Source organism: Erythrolamprus reginae, chromosome 1 (assembly GCF_031021105.1).
Source record: "Erythrolamprus reginae isolate rEryReg1 chromosome 1, rEryReg1.hap1, whole genome shotgun sequence".
Classification (NCBI taxonomy): Eukaryota; Metazoa; Chordata; class Lepidosauria; order Squamata; family Dipsadidae; genus Erythrolamprus; species Erythrolamprus reginae.
Window position 1 is genome coordinate 58,167,931 of NC_091950.1, and position 17,639 is coordinate 58,185,569.

General features: G+C 40.8%; 1 protein-coding gene across 1 annotated transcript in view; it reads left to right on the forward strand.

The window, feature by feature from the left end:
* LOC139161085 (cation channel sperm-associated auxiliary subunit beta-like) overlaps positions 1 to 17,639 on the forward strand; it is a 203,989-nt gene that overhangs the window by 51,486 nt on the left and 134,864 nt on the right. The window contains exons 11-13 of the mRNA XM_070739810.1: positions 1,610 to 1,656; positions 4,654 to 4,806; positions 12,374 to 12,526. Coding sequence (XP_070595911.1) covers positions 1,610 to 1,656; positions 4,654 to 4,806; positions 12,374 to 12,526 — 353 coding nt within the window. The remainder of the gene's footprint in view (positions 1 to 1,609; positions 1,657 to 4,653; positions 4,807 to 12,373; positions 12,527 to 17,639) is intronic.

The window sequence follows — 17,639 nt, forward strand, 5'->3', positions numbered from 1 at the left end:
GCAGTAAAATGTATGATGCATAAAGGTATATCCAAAATAGTAAATTAGAATTATATTACCAGTGCTTTTTATGTCTGCAATTTTGTAAAGATTTAGTAATAAAGATATCATGTCTGAACCCACCAATGTAGCATATTTTTCAGTGTATAAGACACATCTCCCCCCAAGAACACCCTCCATTTTTGCAAAAAAACAGACAAAAATTGGGGCATTTTTTGCAAAAACAGCATTTTTGCCTTCCCCTAGCTCCCAGGAGCTCTCTGCAGGATTCCCAAACATTCTGCCCACCCCATTTTTGCAAAAAAATGGGTTTAAAACAGGTCTGGGGTTTTTTTTGCAGAAAATGGGCTACCCATGAGGTTTGGGATGCTTGCAGAGTGCTCCTCGGGCTGGGGATGACGAAAATGTTTTTTCTTACTTATCTCTTTGAAATCTTGGTGCATCTTATACACTGGTGCATCTTATTGTCCAAAAAATATGGTATTTCATGAGGTTATCAAGGTCATACCATATCTTTTGTGTAAAAACTATTAGATCTCATCCCTTGAAAGATTACTTTCTTCTAATGTATTGTTTTATGTTTGTCCGAGGTTTTTTTATGGGATTGTGATCCACCCATATGTTAGGAGTTATTTCTATTGTTTCTATATTTTTTACTAAGTTCTCTGGATACCTATGCCATATCTATTCTAGTAAATGTCTTATGCAGATTAGAGTAAAATGTATATTGCTTAGATCTTGGATGAAGAGTCCTCCATAAATCTATCAAATTGAATTCTTCCATGATATTAAAAAAACCCTTTTGGTAAGGTAGATTTTCCTGACTTTTTCTTTTCCTCCCCTGCACGGTCCTTTTTTCCATCTATTATCCCATTAAAATCCCAAATTAAACAAAGCCTTTTATATTCCATTTGGGCTATTTTTGTTTGTAATTTTTTTTTAAAAAAAATTGGTCTTTATTTGGAGCATAGATACTTATTATAAAAACATTTGTATCCCCTATTTTAGTTTCAACCATCAATATTCTTCCCTTTGGACCCTTGTATATTTCTCTATTTTCCATATTATTTTTAATATATATCGCCACTCCTCTTTTTTTAAAATCAGTAATCTACATACACTTTGCCCAATTTTGGATAAATATTTCTTTTCATTTTCTTTAATGTGGGTTTATTGTAAGCATATGATATCACTTTTTTGTGATATCATATGCTTTTCTTCCTTTTCTTCCTTTTTAGTGTACCATTCAAACCTTGAACATTAATTAATATTAACTGTACTTCTCCATACAGCTTCCTATTTCACTTTCTTTAATTAATTTTGGGTTGACTGATTCACTTTCTGAACTCTAGTTCTGGCTTCCCTTTGTTTTATTTATCAAATTTTGATGCTATCAATCTTCATTATAACTCTGGGTGATTGCTCAAAAGTGAATTACACCTTAAAAATTTTCTAAAAACAAGTCTCAGAAAGTCATGTTAATTTGTGCTACCTTGCTTTTTTTAAAAAAAAATCTACATTTTTCTGCAATTGTTCACATGTAACTAGATGCATGCATCTTTGTACTTTAGAAATGTAAGCAATTACATGCACTTCCTTTTTCTTCTAGAGGATTTTATCAGTCTCTCATTCAACAAAGACAAGACATTGAGCCAGGTAAGACAAATAATGAAATGTTTTTATCATGACTTGGTCTATTTTATTTAGTATAGAAACTGACCCAACAACATCATACAGAGGAGTGAGCACAATGTCCATAAAATTTCAATTGTATTTATTTTTTTTTATTCATTTATTTATTCAAATTTCTAGGCCTTCCTTCTCCATGGGACTCAGGGCGGCTTACAAGATAGAAATCAATACAAAATACAACATATAAAATTATAAACCACAGCCATAAAAACCAAATCTTAAAATCCCAAACATTTAAGCCCATTCAAACTTATACCAATCACAATCATATTATCAACCAGAGCAGAATGTCAATGTTCAATGGCTCCAGGCCTGCCAGCAAAGGTGTGGCCTTTTTCAAGGCCAGGATTGATTGGGGCTGTGCGAATCTCTGGGGGGAGCTCATTCCAAAGGATCAGAGCTGCCACAGAGAAGGCCATTCCCCTAGGTGACATTGGTTGGCTGATGAGACCTGGAGAAGGCCGACTCTGTGGGTTTCTGGAATATGTGAGACAGGAGACTGTCTCATAAGTAATCTGGCCCTAAGCCATGTAGGGCTTTATAGGTGATAACCAACACTTTAAATTGCATTAATTTAATTTAATTGATAACCATGCAGAGTCATTTCTGCCACTGCTGGAAAGAAGGTTTGATGCTAGAAAAGAAAGAAAGAAAATCAACTGATCAAAAAGAAATTCATCCTAGAAATTAAGAGGAAGTTTCTGACAGTGAAAATAATCAACCAATGAAACAACTTCCCTTCGGAAGTTGTGGGATCTTCATCACTTGAGATTTTCAAGAAGTGATTGGACTGCCATTTTTTTAAAAAGGTGTAAGGTCTCCTGCTTGAGAATGGGGTTGGACTAGATGACCTACAAAGTCCCTTCAAATTCTATTCATCTGTTAAAAAACCTATATGTCCATCTGTTAAAAAAGAAGAAAGGTAAAGAGACTGTCAGAGAGATTTTGCAGCCTAAGATACAGGTAGTCCTTGACTTACAACCACAATTGAGTTGTGAGTTTCGCTCCTTTTAACCGTCTTTCTTACCTCAGTTGTTAAGTGAATCACTGCAGTTGATAAGTTAGTAACATGTTTGTTAAGTGAACCTGGCTTCCCAATTGACTTTGCTTGTGAGAAAGTTGCAAAAGGAGATCATGTGACCCTGGCACACTGCTACTGTCATAAATATCAACCTGTTGCCAAGCATCTGGATTTTGATGACATGATCCTGAAGATGCAAAGGCTATAATTGTGATCACTTTTTTCAGTGCCATTGTAACTCTGAACAGTCACTAAATGAACTGTTGTAAGTTGAGGAATACCTTTATTTACTAAATCCTAATCCAGTGACAGCTAACCTTTTGTCCCTCGAGTGCTGAAAGCGTGTTCATGTGTGCTATTGTCCGCATGTGAATGTCCACACCCATAATTCAATGTCCCCCACAGCCAGGGGTGGGAATGCAGTGGGGTAGGAAAAATGGAGCTCCACCCCAGAGCACTCAATTTGCACTGAAAGATGTTGAAAGAAAATGCAGGGCATCCTGCATAAGCCATGCCCACAGTATGGTAGTTCAAATTTTTGTAGCCCTTCACTGCCCTCCCATCGCCCCCATGCATGTGCATATGACCCCACATACATGCTCACATGACTCCCCAATCCCCCAATCCCTTGTTTCCAGATTTCTGGTGGACCCGGTAGGCCCACATTTTGCCCTACTCAGGCTTTAGAGGATTTCTTGGAGCCTGTGGAGGGCAACAACGGCCTCCCCCATCTCCCTGGAGGCCTCCAGAGGCCAAAAATGCCCTTCCAGCGCCTCTGCATCAGCCACAAATCAGCTCACCGGCATGCACATACACATTTGAGCTAAGCTAAGTCAATGGCTTGCATACCAAACATAGCTCCATGTGCCACCTGTGGCATGCATACCATCAGTTCGCCATCTCAGGTCTAATCTATTTACTAACCTATAAATTAAGTTACGAGATGTTAACAAGAATACTCAGACGTGAAAAGATGGAAACATGAAAGTTCCATCAAGTCTCAAACGAGTTGAGCATATTGGGTAGTGCACCAAATAGAGGTTAAGTGAGGAAAGCAGACATGCTCAAAAGTTCATACTTGCATTAAAATATCAATTGCATTCCCAATATTATTAGCCCTTGTTGCCTGCCTCCCAGAGGTGGGCTGCTAAGGTGAAATGGTGACGTGTGCTCACCCCCGTGGCTCTGAGTGTCAGTGGAGTCCAGCGCAATTATGCTGTTGCACCTGTGCAGTTAGCAAAATCTCACATGCAGATGCAGGTGCTCCTGTGTTTTGGTGTGGAAGCAAAAAATTGTGCCAAAACATAGGCGCACCTGCATCTCTTTGCGAGATTTTGCTAACTGCATAGGTGCAGTAGCATAATTGCGCTGGACTCCACTAGCACTCAGAGCCATGGGGGCGAGCACACATCACCGTTCCACCTTAGCAGCCCACCACTGCTGCCTCTATGTGTAATTCTAATCTATAAACATTGTTTGCCAATCACAAGTTGTTCACACAACTGAATTAGAAAATCTCCAATATAGCTGAATAAAATATTTGTATTCTCAGAAAGGGTTACTTGGTCTTTTGTGAATTCATTTTTTTCTGTTTTCTTCACCTGTTTTTTAAAATCAACTATACTTTTTTTTTTAATTTGGGCTTTATATGTACGGGAAGTTTCCAATTAGAACCTACCTGTATGGGAGAAAGTAGTAATTGGGGGATGAATGGAGAGAGGAATAATTTTAAACAGAAAATTGATACAGGGTCTAAATGCATTTTGAAAGCTCATTCTGATTGGAAGCTTGAAATCTTGACCTTGATCCCTTTCTTTCTGATTTGTTTTATTATGCTGATTATTATTATTTGGCACCACATTTAAGCCAATGATATATTTCTAGATATATTAACAATTTAATATCACACTTTCATATTTATCTTTCTCATGCTTTTACAGGAATCCACCTGCTTCTATAGCACTGATTCATTTAAAAAATGGCACAGTTGCTTACCACATAAATCCCAAGCCGAAAAGCATCTATCAAGACGGGTAGTTTCATTTGTTATTGATCATGAACAGAATACTGGTATAGCACTATTATGGCAAAATGTAAGAATATTAGAATTTGTACTTTTTCAATTACTAGTTCTATTTGTGTATCCTTTGTTGCTATTGAGACCTCCTCTTCTCTTCCCTTCCCTTCTCCCCTCCCCTGTCCTCCCCTTAATAGTAAAAATGATTTGATCAAGATTTTTCAGTTGTGCTTTGGTATAGTGAACATCAATGGGATAATATATCTGAAACAATCTAGGACTTTACTATCTCTGTGTCACTGGTTACTTATAAAACCGCCTCAACTTTCTCCTTATCCCAGTACTTATTTTTTATTGTTCAGTTATGTGAATTTATTGCTCTTCAAATATCTTTTTGAAGAACAATATATCCATCTTTATGCCCTTTGCCAATTTTATCCTTATGATACTGGTACACACTCAGGTTTTTCTTTCAAACTATTCATATTATGATGTTTTAAAAAGAAATAGTTTCAAATTCGAATTATCTAAATATGAGGGTTCTAAATATCATGCAAACTTAAATAGAGTCCAAGGCAAAGTATTCCCCAAACTTCCAATTTATTAGGAAAGCAATATTGGTACATCTGAGTGAAACCCAAATCTGAAGTCTGTGCTTCTACCAATGAAAATGGAGGGTGCCTACAGCAAGCCTTTCCGAGCTCTCTTTTCACTGGCAGATGGTTGCAGGAGCTCTATTTTCATTGGTAGAGGGCAGGGGTGGGTTCCAAACTTTGTGACTTAATTCTGTGGGTGTGGCTTAATTTTGGGGCGTGGCTTGATGGTCATGTGACTGGGTGGGAGTGGCTTGACAGTCATGCAACTTACAGAAGTTTTCATTTCTCTCTATAATACACCTGATACAAATCAACACCCTTTCTCTCAACTAAGTAAAGCCTATGCATATTTACTTTGGACTAAGGCTACTATTTTTCAGTTTTATATACTACTAATAGATATACACGATTGCACACAGGGAGCTACTTCCATTGTTTAATAGGCTCTAAGTAAAATTTCTACATTAACAAAATTTATACCTAAACAACAGAATATAGGAGCAAAAAATCATAGGAATAGTCTGAAACATGGAAACATAGAAGACTGACGGCAGAAAAAGACCTCATGGTCCATCTAGTCTGCCCTTATACTATTTCTTGTACTTTATCTTAGGATGGATATATGTTTATCCCAGGCATGTTTAAATTCAGTTACTATGGATTTACCAACCACGTCTGCTGGAAGTTTGTTCCAAGGATCTACTACTCTTTCAGTAAAATAATATTTTCTCATGTTGCTTTTGATCTTTTCCCCAACTAACTTCAGATTGTGTCCCCTTGTTCTTACATTCACTTTCCTATTAAAAACACTTCCCTCCTGAACCTTATTTAACCCTTTAACATATTTAAATGTTTCGATCATGTCCCCCCTTTTCCTTCTGTCCTCCAGACTATACAGATTGAGTTCATTAAGTCTTTCCTGATACGTTTTATGCTTAAGACTTTCCACCATTCTTGTAGCCCGTCTTTAGACCCGTTCAATTTGGTCAATATCTATTTGTAGATGAGGTCTCCAGAACTGAACAAAACATTCCAAATGTGGTCTCACCAGCACTCTATATAGCGGAATCACAATCTCCCTCTTCCTGCTTGTTATACCTCTAGCTATGCAGCCAAGCACCCTACTTGCTTTTCCTACCACCTGACCACACTGCTACCCCTAAATCCTTCTCTTTTGAAGTTTTTGGTAACACAGAACTGCCAATACACTATTCAGATTCAGGATTCCTTTTTCCCAAGTGCATTATTTAACATTTGGAAACATTAAACTGCAGTTTACATTGCATAGAAACATAGAAGTCTGACGGCAGAAAAAGACCTCATGGTCCATCTAGTCTGCCCTTATACTATTTTCTGTATTTTATCTTAGGATGGATATATGTTTATCCCAGGCATGTTTAAATTCAGTTACTGTGGATTTATCTACCAAGTCTGCTGGAAGTTTGTTCCAAGGATCTACTACTCTTTCAGTAAAATAATATTTTCTCATGTTGCTTTTGATCTTTCCCCCAACTAACTTCAGATTGTGTCCCCTTGTTCTTGTGTTCACTTTCCTATTAAAAACACTTCCCTCCTGGACCTTATTTAAACCTTTAACATATTTAAATGTTTCAATCATGTCCCCCCTTTTCCTTCTGTACTCCAGACTATACAGATTGAGTTCATTAAGTCTTTCCTGATACGTTTTATGCTTAAGACCTTCCACCATTCTTGTAGCCCATCTTTGGACCCGTTCAATTTTGTCAATATCTTTTTGTAGGTGAGGTCTCCAGAACTGAACACAGTATTCCAAATGTGGTATCACCAGCATTCTATATAGCGGGATCATAATCTCCCTCTTCTTGCTTGTTATACCTCCAGCTATGCAGCCAAGCATCCTACTTGCTTTCCCTACCGCCTGACTGCACTGTTCACCCATTTTGAGACTGTCACAAATCACTACCCCTAAATCCTTTTCTTTTGAAGTATTTGCTAACACAGAACTGCCAATACAATACTCAGATTGAGGATTCCTTTCCCCCCCAAGTGCATTATTTTACATTTGGAAACATTAAACTGCAATTTCCATTGCTTTGACCATCTATCTAGTAAAGCTAAATCATTTACCATATTACAGACGCCTCCAGGAATATCAACCCTATTGCACACTTTAGAGTCATCGGCAAATAGGCAAACCTTCCCTACCAAAATTTCCCCTATGTCACTCACAAACATATTAAAAAGAATAGGACCCAGAACAGACCCTTGTGGCACACCGCTTGTAACCTGACTCTGCTCAGAATACTCGCCATTAACAATAACTCTCTGATGTCTACGCTTCAGCCAGCTGCAAATCCATTGAACTATCCAGGGATTAAGTCCAATCTTCACTAATTTATCTATCAGCTCTTTATGTGGAACCATATCAAAGGTTTTGCTGAAGTCCAGGTAGGCAATATCCACGGCACCACCTTCATCCAACACCTTTGTGACATAGTCAAAGAAATCGATGAGATTAGTCTGACATGATTTGCCTTCAGTAAAGCCATGCTGATTTAGGTCCAATAAGTTTTTTAGGTGCTGATTTTTCCTCTTTTTGAGTAGAGTCTCCATCATTTTAACTACAACTGATGTCAAGCTAACTGGCCTGTAGTTACCAGCTTCTTCTCTACTGCCCTTCTTGTGAATAGGCACAACACTGGCCATTCTCCAATCCTCAGGAACTTCTCCTGTTAACAAGGATTGGTTAAACAAATCAGTCAGGGGGGTAGTAATGACAGATCTGAGTTCTTTAAGAACTCTGGGGTGGATGCCATCTGGACCCATTGCCTTATTTATCTTTATTTTTTTTTATTTTTTTTACAATTTTTTTATTATTTTTCATAAAAACAAACAAATACATACAAACAATAAACATAAAGTGGGGGTATATTTCCCCCGCTTCTTATGAAAGTATACATTCAAATATAGAAAAAGAATACATAATTAAATATATGTTAACTATTATAATAAAAAAAGTTAATAAATTTGAGTTAAAGTTTTACAGATCTTGATGTGAGTGTTAAGTAGGGTTAGTATAACATAATTACCAAAAAATACCTTTAATATAATCCTAATTACTATAGTAAAAAAACCTTCAATCCAAACAATAAAACTAAATTCAACTATTATACATCGAGGATCTTGGTATGTTGCTTATACTTATACATACATAGACTACTATATCATGATCATCAAAAAGTCCTTTTAAACTAATATTAATATTATTATCACCTAGGTAAAACTAATACAAAAAAAAACAACTAAAGATATATCTTATTTTTTCTTATCTATCCATTTATAAACATCTTTAATCGTTCAAGTTCTTCTAAGACATCAGCCTCTAAGATCACTGGAGCTGAATCCGTACAGCTGGAAGCAATGCTATATCCCTCTATAGTATTATTTTGTAAGGTGTCTTTTGAGAAAACTGAACATTAGTAGCTATTGAAATGGTCAGCGATCTCCTTATTCCCATTAATGCATGTATTATTCCCGGTACTAAGCTTAGTGATGCCGCAGTTTTTCTTCTTCTTATCACTAATATATCTGAAGAAGGTTTTATCCCCCTTCTTTAAAGATTTGGCAATTTCTTCCTCTTTTGAGGCTTTAGCAGCATATATTATCTGTTTCTCCTCCTTCTGTCTCATTTTATACACCTCCCTATCAGCTATACTTCCAGACTCTTTATACCTCCTATAGGAAGCCTTTTTTTTCATTGACTATAGCCCTTACATCATTGCTAAACCATAGCGGTTTCTTCTTCCTTTTACCTTTAGTTATTTGTCTTACATACAGTCCAGTGGCTTTTATGATGGCCTTTTTTAATACAGTCCACTGGGTGCTCGCTCCTGCCATTTTATCCCTCCCCTTTAATTCATTATCTAAATATTCCCCCATTGCATTAAAATTTCTTTTTCTGAAATCCAATACTTTGGTTGCAGTATAGGATTGTTCACAATGAGTTTTTACATCAAACCACAAACATAGATGGTCACTGCAACCTAAATTTTCTCCCACCTTGACATCTGAAACCCAATTCCCATTTGTAAAAACTAAATCTAGAATATTCTCCCCTCTAGTTGGTGTCTTAACCATCTGTGCCAGAGCTGCTCCTGTAAAGGCCTCTACTATATTCTTACTTTTGCATGTAAGGGCACTGGGGATATTCCAGTCAACATCAGGCATGTTGAAATCACCCATAACCACAATATCTCCCTTTACTGCCATTTGGGCAATTTCATCCACCATCTTGTTGTCATATTCCTCGGATTGCCCTGGAGGCCTATAGATCACCCCAATTCTAATGACAGAACCTTCTTTATTTTGCATGCAAATCCAGAGAGTCTCTAGATCTTGACATGTATTTTGAATTAGTTGTTTTTAGACTTTCTTTAATATAAATGGCTACTCCACCTCCCCTTCTCTCTATTCTATCCTTCCTATACATTGTATATCCTGGTATGGATATTTCCCATTCATTAGAATCCTTAAACCATGTCTCAGTTATGGCAACCATGTCCAAATTATCTCTAGATATTATGGCCATTAATTCACAGAGCTTGTTGCTCAAGCTTCGAGCATTCGTACACATTACCCGAAGAACATTATTTTCATTATTAGTTTGCCCCTTATCATCAACAACTACATCTATTTTATTTGCAGCTCCCTTTTCATAAACTTCCAAAAACTGCTTTATCCTCATTGGTCGGGGACAGAAATCACCCACATCAGTTACATCTCTGTCCCCTTTACCTAGTTTAAATGCCTGTCCAAAAAAGTTCTGAATTCCTCACCGAGTACCTGGGTACCTCTGTATGATGGATGCAAACCATCCCTCTTAAACAACTCCCTATTAGACCACCTACTGACATCATGACTTACATAGCCAAAACCTTTCGCTTTACACCACTGCCTTAACCACACATTAAACTCTCTGATACACGTTGTTTTATCCTCTTGGCCACAAACCGGTAACACATCTGAGAAAGTTACTGAATCAGTTATTCTACCCAGCTCCACGCTTAGACATTGGAAATCTCTTTTTACTACATTAACATTTCTCTGGGACAAATCATTTGTGCCAAGATGCACCACCACATCAACGTTATTACCTTTACTCACAGCCTTGACAATATTTGTAATCCGCCTCCTGTTCCTGCTGGCAGTGGGCCCTGGAGACACCTCATCAGCTTCACCACATCCTTACTCTGTCCCAAATCAACACTTCTAACAGCTGAGTAACCCACAAGAAAATGTGTCCTCTTTTTATTTCTACTAACTGCACTTGATGGTTTGGTGACACTATGCACCTCACTTACAACAACTTCCCTGAGCTATGCTTTTCTTTTTTAAATAGAAGCACTACCCATTTTAACCAGACATTAAAACTCATTAATATGGCTTGCACTGAAGCTTGATAGTTCTTGTTTTCCTTACAATCTAGCTCAACTATGTTTCGTTTAAATGCTGCTTTCATTTTACACTAACTGCTTAGGAACAAGAGCTCCATTTTTAGAGAAATAAACTGAATTGGGGGAGAGGCTTTGTAAATAAAAGCACTGCAAGAGAGATGGGGAAAGGCATGCTCTGGATTCCAGACTCCAAGCCTTCCCTGAGCCAGGAAGCCCTCCTTGTCCTCATTCTTCCCAAACTCTTCCCTTCCCACTCCCGAATCCTTCTTTTCCCCCTCCCCCCATTTACTTTAGTTTTCAGGGTGGGAGGGAAAATCAAATAAAAATGGGAAGGAGGCAAGGGCAGAAAATGGTGCATGACTGCAAAATAAAAGTAGGACATTTTTCAGCTGCTTTCTGGGACTGAAAAGTAGAAGGGACCCAAGCAGGAGTGGGTTCTAACTTACCTAGCTGCCTGTTCACTTCTTCAAGATGGCGATTGCATTCCCAGTGCCAGATACTCAGCTTCTGCACATGTTCAGAAGAAAAATAAAAATAATATAAAATAAAATTCAAAAAAATTAAAAAGGAAGAAAGGTGAAAACAAGTTGGTGACCACACGCACAGTGCTAGAAACCTGGCTTCTGCACATGCTCAGAAGAAAAAAAATAAAAAGATGGCACTGGACAGGCACTGACTGATTTGGTTCAGTGACATCATCATCACATCACCAGTGGTTTGCTACAAGTTTGGGTGAACCAGTCCAAACCAGGAGGAACCCACCCCCGGTAGAGTGTTGCAGGAAGCCATCACAGCCGAAAACAGAGCTCGAGAGCCCATTTTCACTGGCGGAGCGCTCGGCCCAGTACAGGCACACTCAACATGAGTAATGTCAAACTGGGCACACCCACCCTGGCCGCTCAAGGGCAAACACAACCCTTATGTGGGCCTCAGTGAAACCAAGTTTGACACTCCTGGTTTACTAGTTTCAAAGTTGTTATGATCTTTAATTAGTTTTAAATAATAATCAGCATAGGGTTGAATTCTTTATGTTCTCTGAACTTGCTTTTATTCCAACAGAGAAGCAAATTCAAAAAATGCAGCCATTCAACCCTGAATAATCTCTATTCGCCAGTATGGGAATTATTACATCTTTAAATATATGGCTAACCGGGGCATTCTCACATCCACTCTAAAGACTACCAGAATTTTAGCATTTATCACTTCCTGTAGAACAAATCATTAACTGTCCAGTTGTAATGTTATCATTCCTCTATAGTTTCTCATTATAATCTTGTGCTTTAACAAGTTTTTATAATAAGTCTCATGGGAATACATCTTTAAAAATAAGCACCTGTTAAAATGTTTTCATATGGATCAAAAATTGCCTTAAGGGGTCTTGCCAGCAAAGAAAATTGATTGCATTCTCCATTACAAGAGATTATATTCAGATCCTTTGGTAGAATGAATTTCCACAAAGAAAAAATTAAAAAGAACCGGCAGTTGTCCTTTTCTGCCCATTTTCATTCAAAATTCCGGGATAATAGGACCATTCTTTAGGAATGTAGTTATTGTTAATTTATTCTGTGCCTTTGATATGTTACAAAATGTAGTAATTTTTTTCTTTTCTTCCCAGGATGAACATCTTGTATCTGTGCATAAGTTAAAAAATGGTGCATTGGGTAAAAAACCCAAATTTCCTTCTTTCAAATTTCCAGGAAAAAGTTTTCAAGCAACTGGATTATATTTTCATGAAGGAAGTCATTTTATATATGCTTATGGAAACCAGGTGTGTAAAATGGAAGAGATGTGAAATGAACAGTTTCGACTATTCTTTTTTAACTATTGCTTTTTTGGGAGGAGCTGTAGCAGGGATGGGTTCCTCCTGGTTCAGAACATTTCACCCAAATCAGTAGCGACCCACTGGTGACATCATGATGACATCACTGAACCAGATCGGTCGGTGCTCATCTGTAGGTGTCGCCATCCTTCTTGTAATTGAATATTTTTTGGAAAACTTTTATAGTTATGTAGTTCTGGCACTATATATGTGGTCACCATCTGTTTTTTGGCTTTGTTTTTTTTTGCCACGTGGCATGGGAGGAAGCGAACTGGCAGCCAGGTAAATTAAAACCCACCCTGCTTCCAGGGTCCCCCTGTGCCCCTTTTGACTCCCAGGGTCCTGTAGGGAGCTTGCTAGGCCCTAAACAGGTCACAGGAGGTACAGTGTCCCCCCATCCTTTTGGCTCCCAGGGGCTGTAGGGACACTTGCTAGGCCAAAAAGGGGTGCTGGAGGACCTTCAAGGGAGAAAGAAAAAAAGAAACCCCCACTGTTTGGCAATCCCCGCATGGATGGACAAGATGGAGTGGCTGTGGGTTTTGCCTCCCAAGGACAATTCCATCTGTCCGTCCATTACCCTGGGGGGGGATTATTGACCCCCTCAGAGAGGGTTCATAACTTGGGCCTCCTCCTCGATCCACAGCTAACATTGGAACATCATCTTTTGGCTGTGGTGAGGAGGGCGTTTGCCCAGGTTCGCCTGGTGCACCAGTTGCGGCCCTATTTGGACAGGGAGTCATTGCTCACAGTCGCTCATGCCCACATCACCTTGAGGTTCGACTAATGCAATGCTCTCTACTTTGAAAAGTGTTTGGAAACTTCAGATTGTGCAGAATGCAGCCACGAGAGCTATCGTGGGACTTCCCAGATTCGCCCACATTTCTCCAACACTCCGTGGCTTGCACTGGCTGCTGATCAATTTCTGGTCGCAATTCAAAGTGTTGGTAATGACCTTTAAAGCCCTACATGGCATCGGACCAGAATACCTTCAGAACCGCCTTCTACCACACGAATTCCAGCGGCCGATAAGGTCCCACAGAGTTGGCCTTCTCCGGGTCCTGTCGACTAAACAATGTCATTTGGTGGGCCCCAGGGGAAGAGCCTTCTCTGTGGTGGCCCCGGCCCCAATGTTCCCCTCTAATTTTTTTTTGGTGTGGGCGGAAAAGTATAGTGTCTGAGCGACAGTCCCTTTGGGATTGGGCGGCATAGAAAAATAAATAAATAAATAAATAAACAAACAAACAAACAAACAAACAAACAAACAAACAAACAAACAAACAAACAAACAAACAAATAAGAAAAAATTCCCTTCTTTTTTTATTAAAAGAAATTAATAATAAAACAAAACCAAAATCTATTACTATTATTATCTTCTCTTTTTCCATCCCTGTCTCCTACCCCCTTTTGTGTGTGTGTGTGTGTGTGTGTGAACTCTTGAACCATTTCCAATTAGAGGTGAGCTATTGGAAATGGTTCAAGAGTTCACACACACACACACACACATACACACATACACAAACGGCTGGGGGTTTTTTTCTCTGTTATTATTTTGGTGCTTTTTACCATATGCTTTAAACCAAGAGTCATTTCTCTCTCTTTCTCTCTTTCTCTCTCCCCTTCTTGCTCTCTCTCTCTCTTTCTTTCTCTCTCTCTTTCTTTCTCTCTCTCTCACTCTTTCTTTCTATCTCTCTTGCTTTCTTTCTCTTCTCTTGCTATCTCTCTCTCCCCCCCTTTCATCTCTCTCTCTCTTTCTCTCTTGTTTTCTTTCTCTCTCTCTCTTGCTTTCTTTCTCTTCTCTCTCTTGCTATCTCTCTCCCCCCCTTCTCTCTTTCTCTCAGCAGCAGCATTGGGCAGTAGCCATGGGGCGGCGGCAGGGTGATCGGCTGTGAGGCGGAGCTCCGGAACGGAGGCACCGACGGCAAGGGGGCTGCGAGAGCGCTTTCTCTGAGCGCTTCGGGAACACCTGCCCTGCCTCTACTGCAGCCCCTTGCTGGAAGTCTGGGACGAAAGCGCTCGCAGCGAAGGGGCTGCGAGAGGGGCGGGGCAGGCATTCCCGAAGCCCACGGAGAAAGCCCTCTCTCGCAGCCCCCTGGCTGGCAGCGCTTTCGTCCTGCAGCCGCCACTGCCGCGGGAGAAGTTGTGCCCCAAGGCAGGAGGCGGAGGAGGAGAGGGGGTGGATCGGGCAGGCGGGGGGCAGGGCCAAGAAGCCAGGGGCACGTTTGGCCGGAGGCACCGTGGGGAGGCAGGGGCAGCCGCGGCTCCCTTTCCTCCTACTGCTGCACCTCCCTGCCCCCGCCCCCCCCCCCGTGGGCTGGCAGGGGATGGGAGCGCGCACCCATGGAAAAGGTTGCACGGGGGGTATTTGGGGGGCGCACGCGCACAGCTTATGGACAACAGTGCCCAGCCCTCTGGAATCAACTCCCCCCAGAGATTAGAACTGCCCCCACCCTCCTTGTCTTTCACAAACTACTTAAGACCCACCTGTATCGCAAGGCATGGGGAAATTTAGACACCTCCCCATGGCTTTTATATTTTATGTATGGTGTTTAAATGATGGGGTTTTTTAGATGTTTTTTTAATATTAGATTTCTTTCCATTGTAACATTGTTATTATTATTGTTGTGAGCCGCCCCGAGTCTTCGGAGAGGGGCGGCATACAAATCTAATAAATTATTATTAATTATTATTATTATTATCCACAGCACTTCAACCATCCACTAATTTAGTCATTTTATGAAAGAAAGCAATAAGCTCTGTTAAATCATGGCACAGCGATTTTCTGTATTTCTTTAAAAGAACACAACAAGCTCTATCTGGCATAAAACCCATTCTGACTTCAGTTCACCTTGTTCCTTTCTAGAGGTTCACAAATCTACTGCTTGATTATCTTTGCCACAATTTTCTTAGGTATTGATTTCAAGATTAATAGTCTGTAGTTTCCTTGATCCACCCCCCAATTTTTTTTGAAGATTGGATCCACACCAGCATTTTCCAATTTTCTGGCTCCAGGATCTCTGAAATTTTTATTCAGTGGTTCCAAAATTACATCCTGGACACACATTCAACTCCTACCCTCAAAATGAGGCTATAGAACACTTCACACCAAAACAGCTAGACACAAGAACAGTTCTTTCCTGAACATCATCACCCTGCTAAAAAAAATTATTCTCTCAACAACGTAAAACTATTTACTAAGACTGCACTACTATTAATCTTCTCATCATTCCCATCACCCATTTCCTCCAACTAATGGCTATAATTTTGTTGCTTGTATCCTTATGATTTATATTGACTGGTTCATTATTATTATTATTATTATTATTATTATTATTATTATTATTATTTATTAGATTTGTATGCTGCCCCTCTCCATAGACTCGGGGCAGCTCACAGCAATAATAAAAAAAATTTACAACAAATCTAATATTTAAAAATATCTAAAAAACCCTTATTTAAAAAGCAAGACATACACACAAACATACCATGCATAAACTATATAGGCCTGGGAGAGATGTCTCAATTCCCCCATGCCTGAAGGCAGAGGTGGGTTTTAAGGAGTTTATGAAAGGCAAAGAGAGTGGGGGCAATCCCAATCTCTGGGGGGAGCTGGTTCCAGAGGGTTGGTGCTGCCACAGAGAAGGCTCTTCCCCCTGGGTCCCGCCAGACGATATTGTTTAGTTGACGGGACCCAGAAAAGGCCAACTCTGTGGGACCTAACCGGTCGCTGGGATTTGTGCGGCAGAAGGCGGTCCCGGAGATATTCTGGTCTGATGCCATGAAGGGCTTTATAAGTCATAACCAACACTTTGAATTGTGACCAGAAACTGATCGGCAACCAATGCAGACTGCGGAGTGTTGGTGTAACATGGGCATAGCTAGGGAAGCCGATGATTGCTCTCGCAGCTGCATTCTGCATGATCTGAAGTTTCCAAACACTTTTGAAAGGTAGCCCCGTGAAGAGTGTTACAGTAGTCGAACCTCAAGGTGATGAAGGCATGAGTGACTGTGAGCAGTGACTCCCGGTCCAGGTAGGGCTGCAACTGGTGCACCTAATATGATTTGATTGCTTATTGTACCTTACGATCAGTGATGGGCAGCACCCAGAACAGTTGAAAACGCTGTTCCGGCAGCGAAAATGGAATGTGTAGGCTTGCTACATTGCTGTCGGGCACGCATGTGCCATGCATGCGCAACCAGCATGATTCCGGTGAAAATTACCATTTTTTTGCTGCTGCACATACGCGGAAGCAAAGAAACCGGCAAATTTTGCCCAAATCTCGCTGCCATAAGGACGTCCACATTAGATTTTGGCTGCAGCGCCTAGAGTGGCAGCTAAGGCCAACAAGCAACAGCAGCCTGCCCGAACTCTTGCCGGGTGGCCTGCTCTCTGCTTTCCCACACCGCAGGCATCCCTTGGTGCATGCGGGAGAGCACAGAGCAGGCTGCATGGCCAGAGCTGGGGGCCACCCTGCTTGGTCCCCATGCCATGGCCCATCGACCAGGAGATCACGGAAGAGCAAAGTGCAGTAATCTGGGATGTAAACTACCATGGTGCGGTGGAGGGGTGAGCGGAGGGAGCTACCGCTCACAGCAGAGTGGGTAGGCCACTCGTGGCAGTGCCAGAAGGTGGTGAGATGGGGTGGCATGGTGGGGGCTCACGGCATGGTGGAGGGGTGAGCCGACAGAGCTGCCTTTCGCGGTGGAGTAGACAGGCCTCTCGTAGCAGCGCCAGGAAGTGGCACAGCAGAGGCTGACGGCGTGGCGGGGGCTGCAGCATGGCGAGGGTTCCTGGCATGGCAGGGGCTTGTGGTGCAGTGGAGGGGCGAGCCGACAGAGCTGTCACGGGGGCGAGCCAGCGGAGGTGCTCAGTGGGGCAAGCTGACACACCTGCTGCTGGCGCATTTCGGGAGGGCTAGAAATGGTAGCCTGCTCCTGCTTATGATTCTTGATAAATGTATCTCATCTTCTATGTACAATGAGAGTATGTGTAGCAAGACAAATTTCTCAAGTGTGTCCAATCACACTTGGCCAATATTCTATTCCATTCCATTTTCATTCTGCC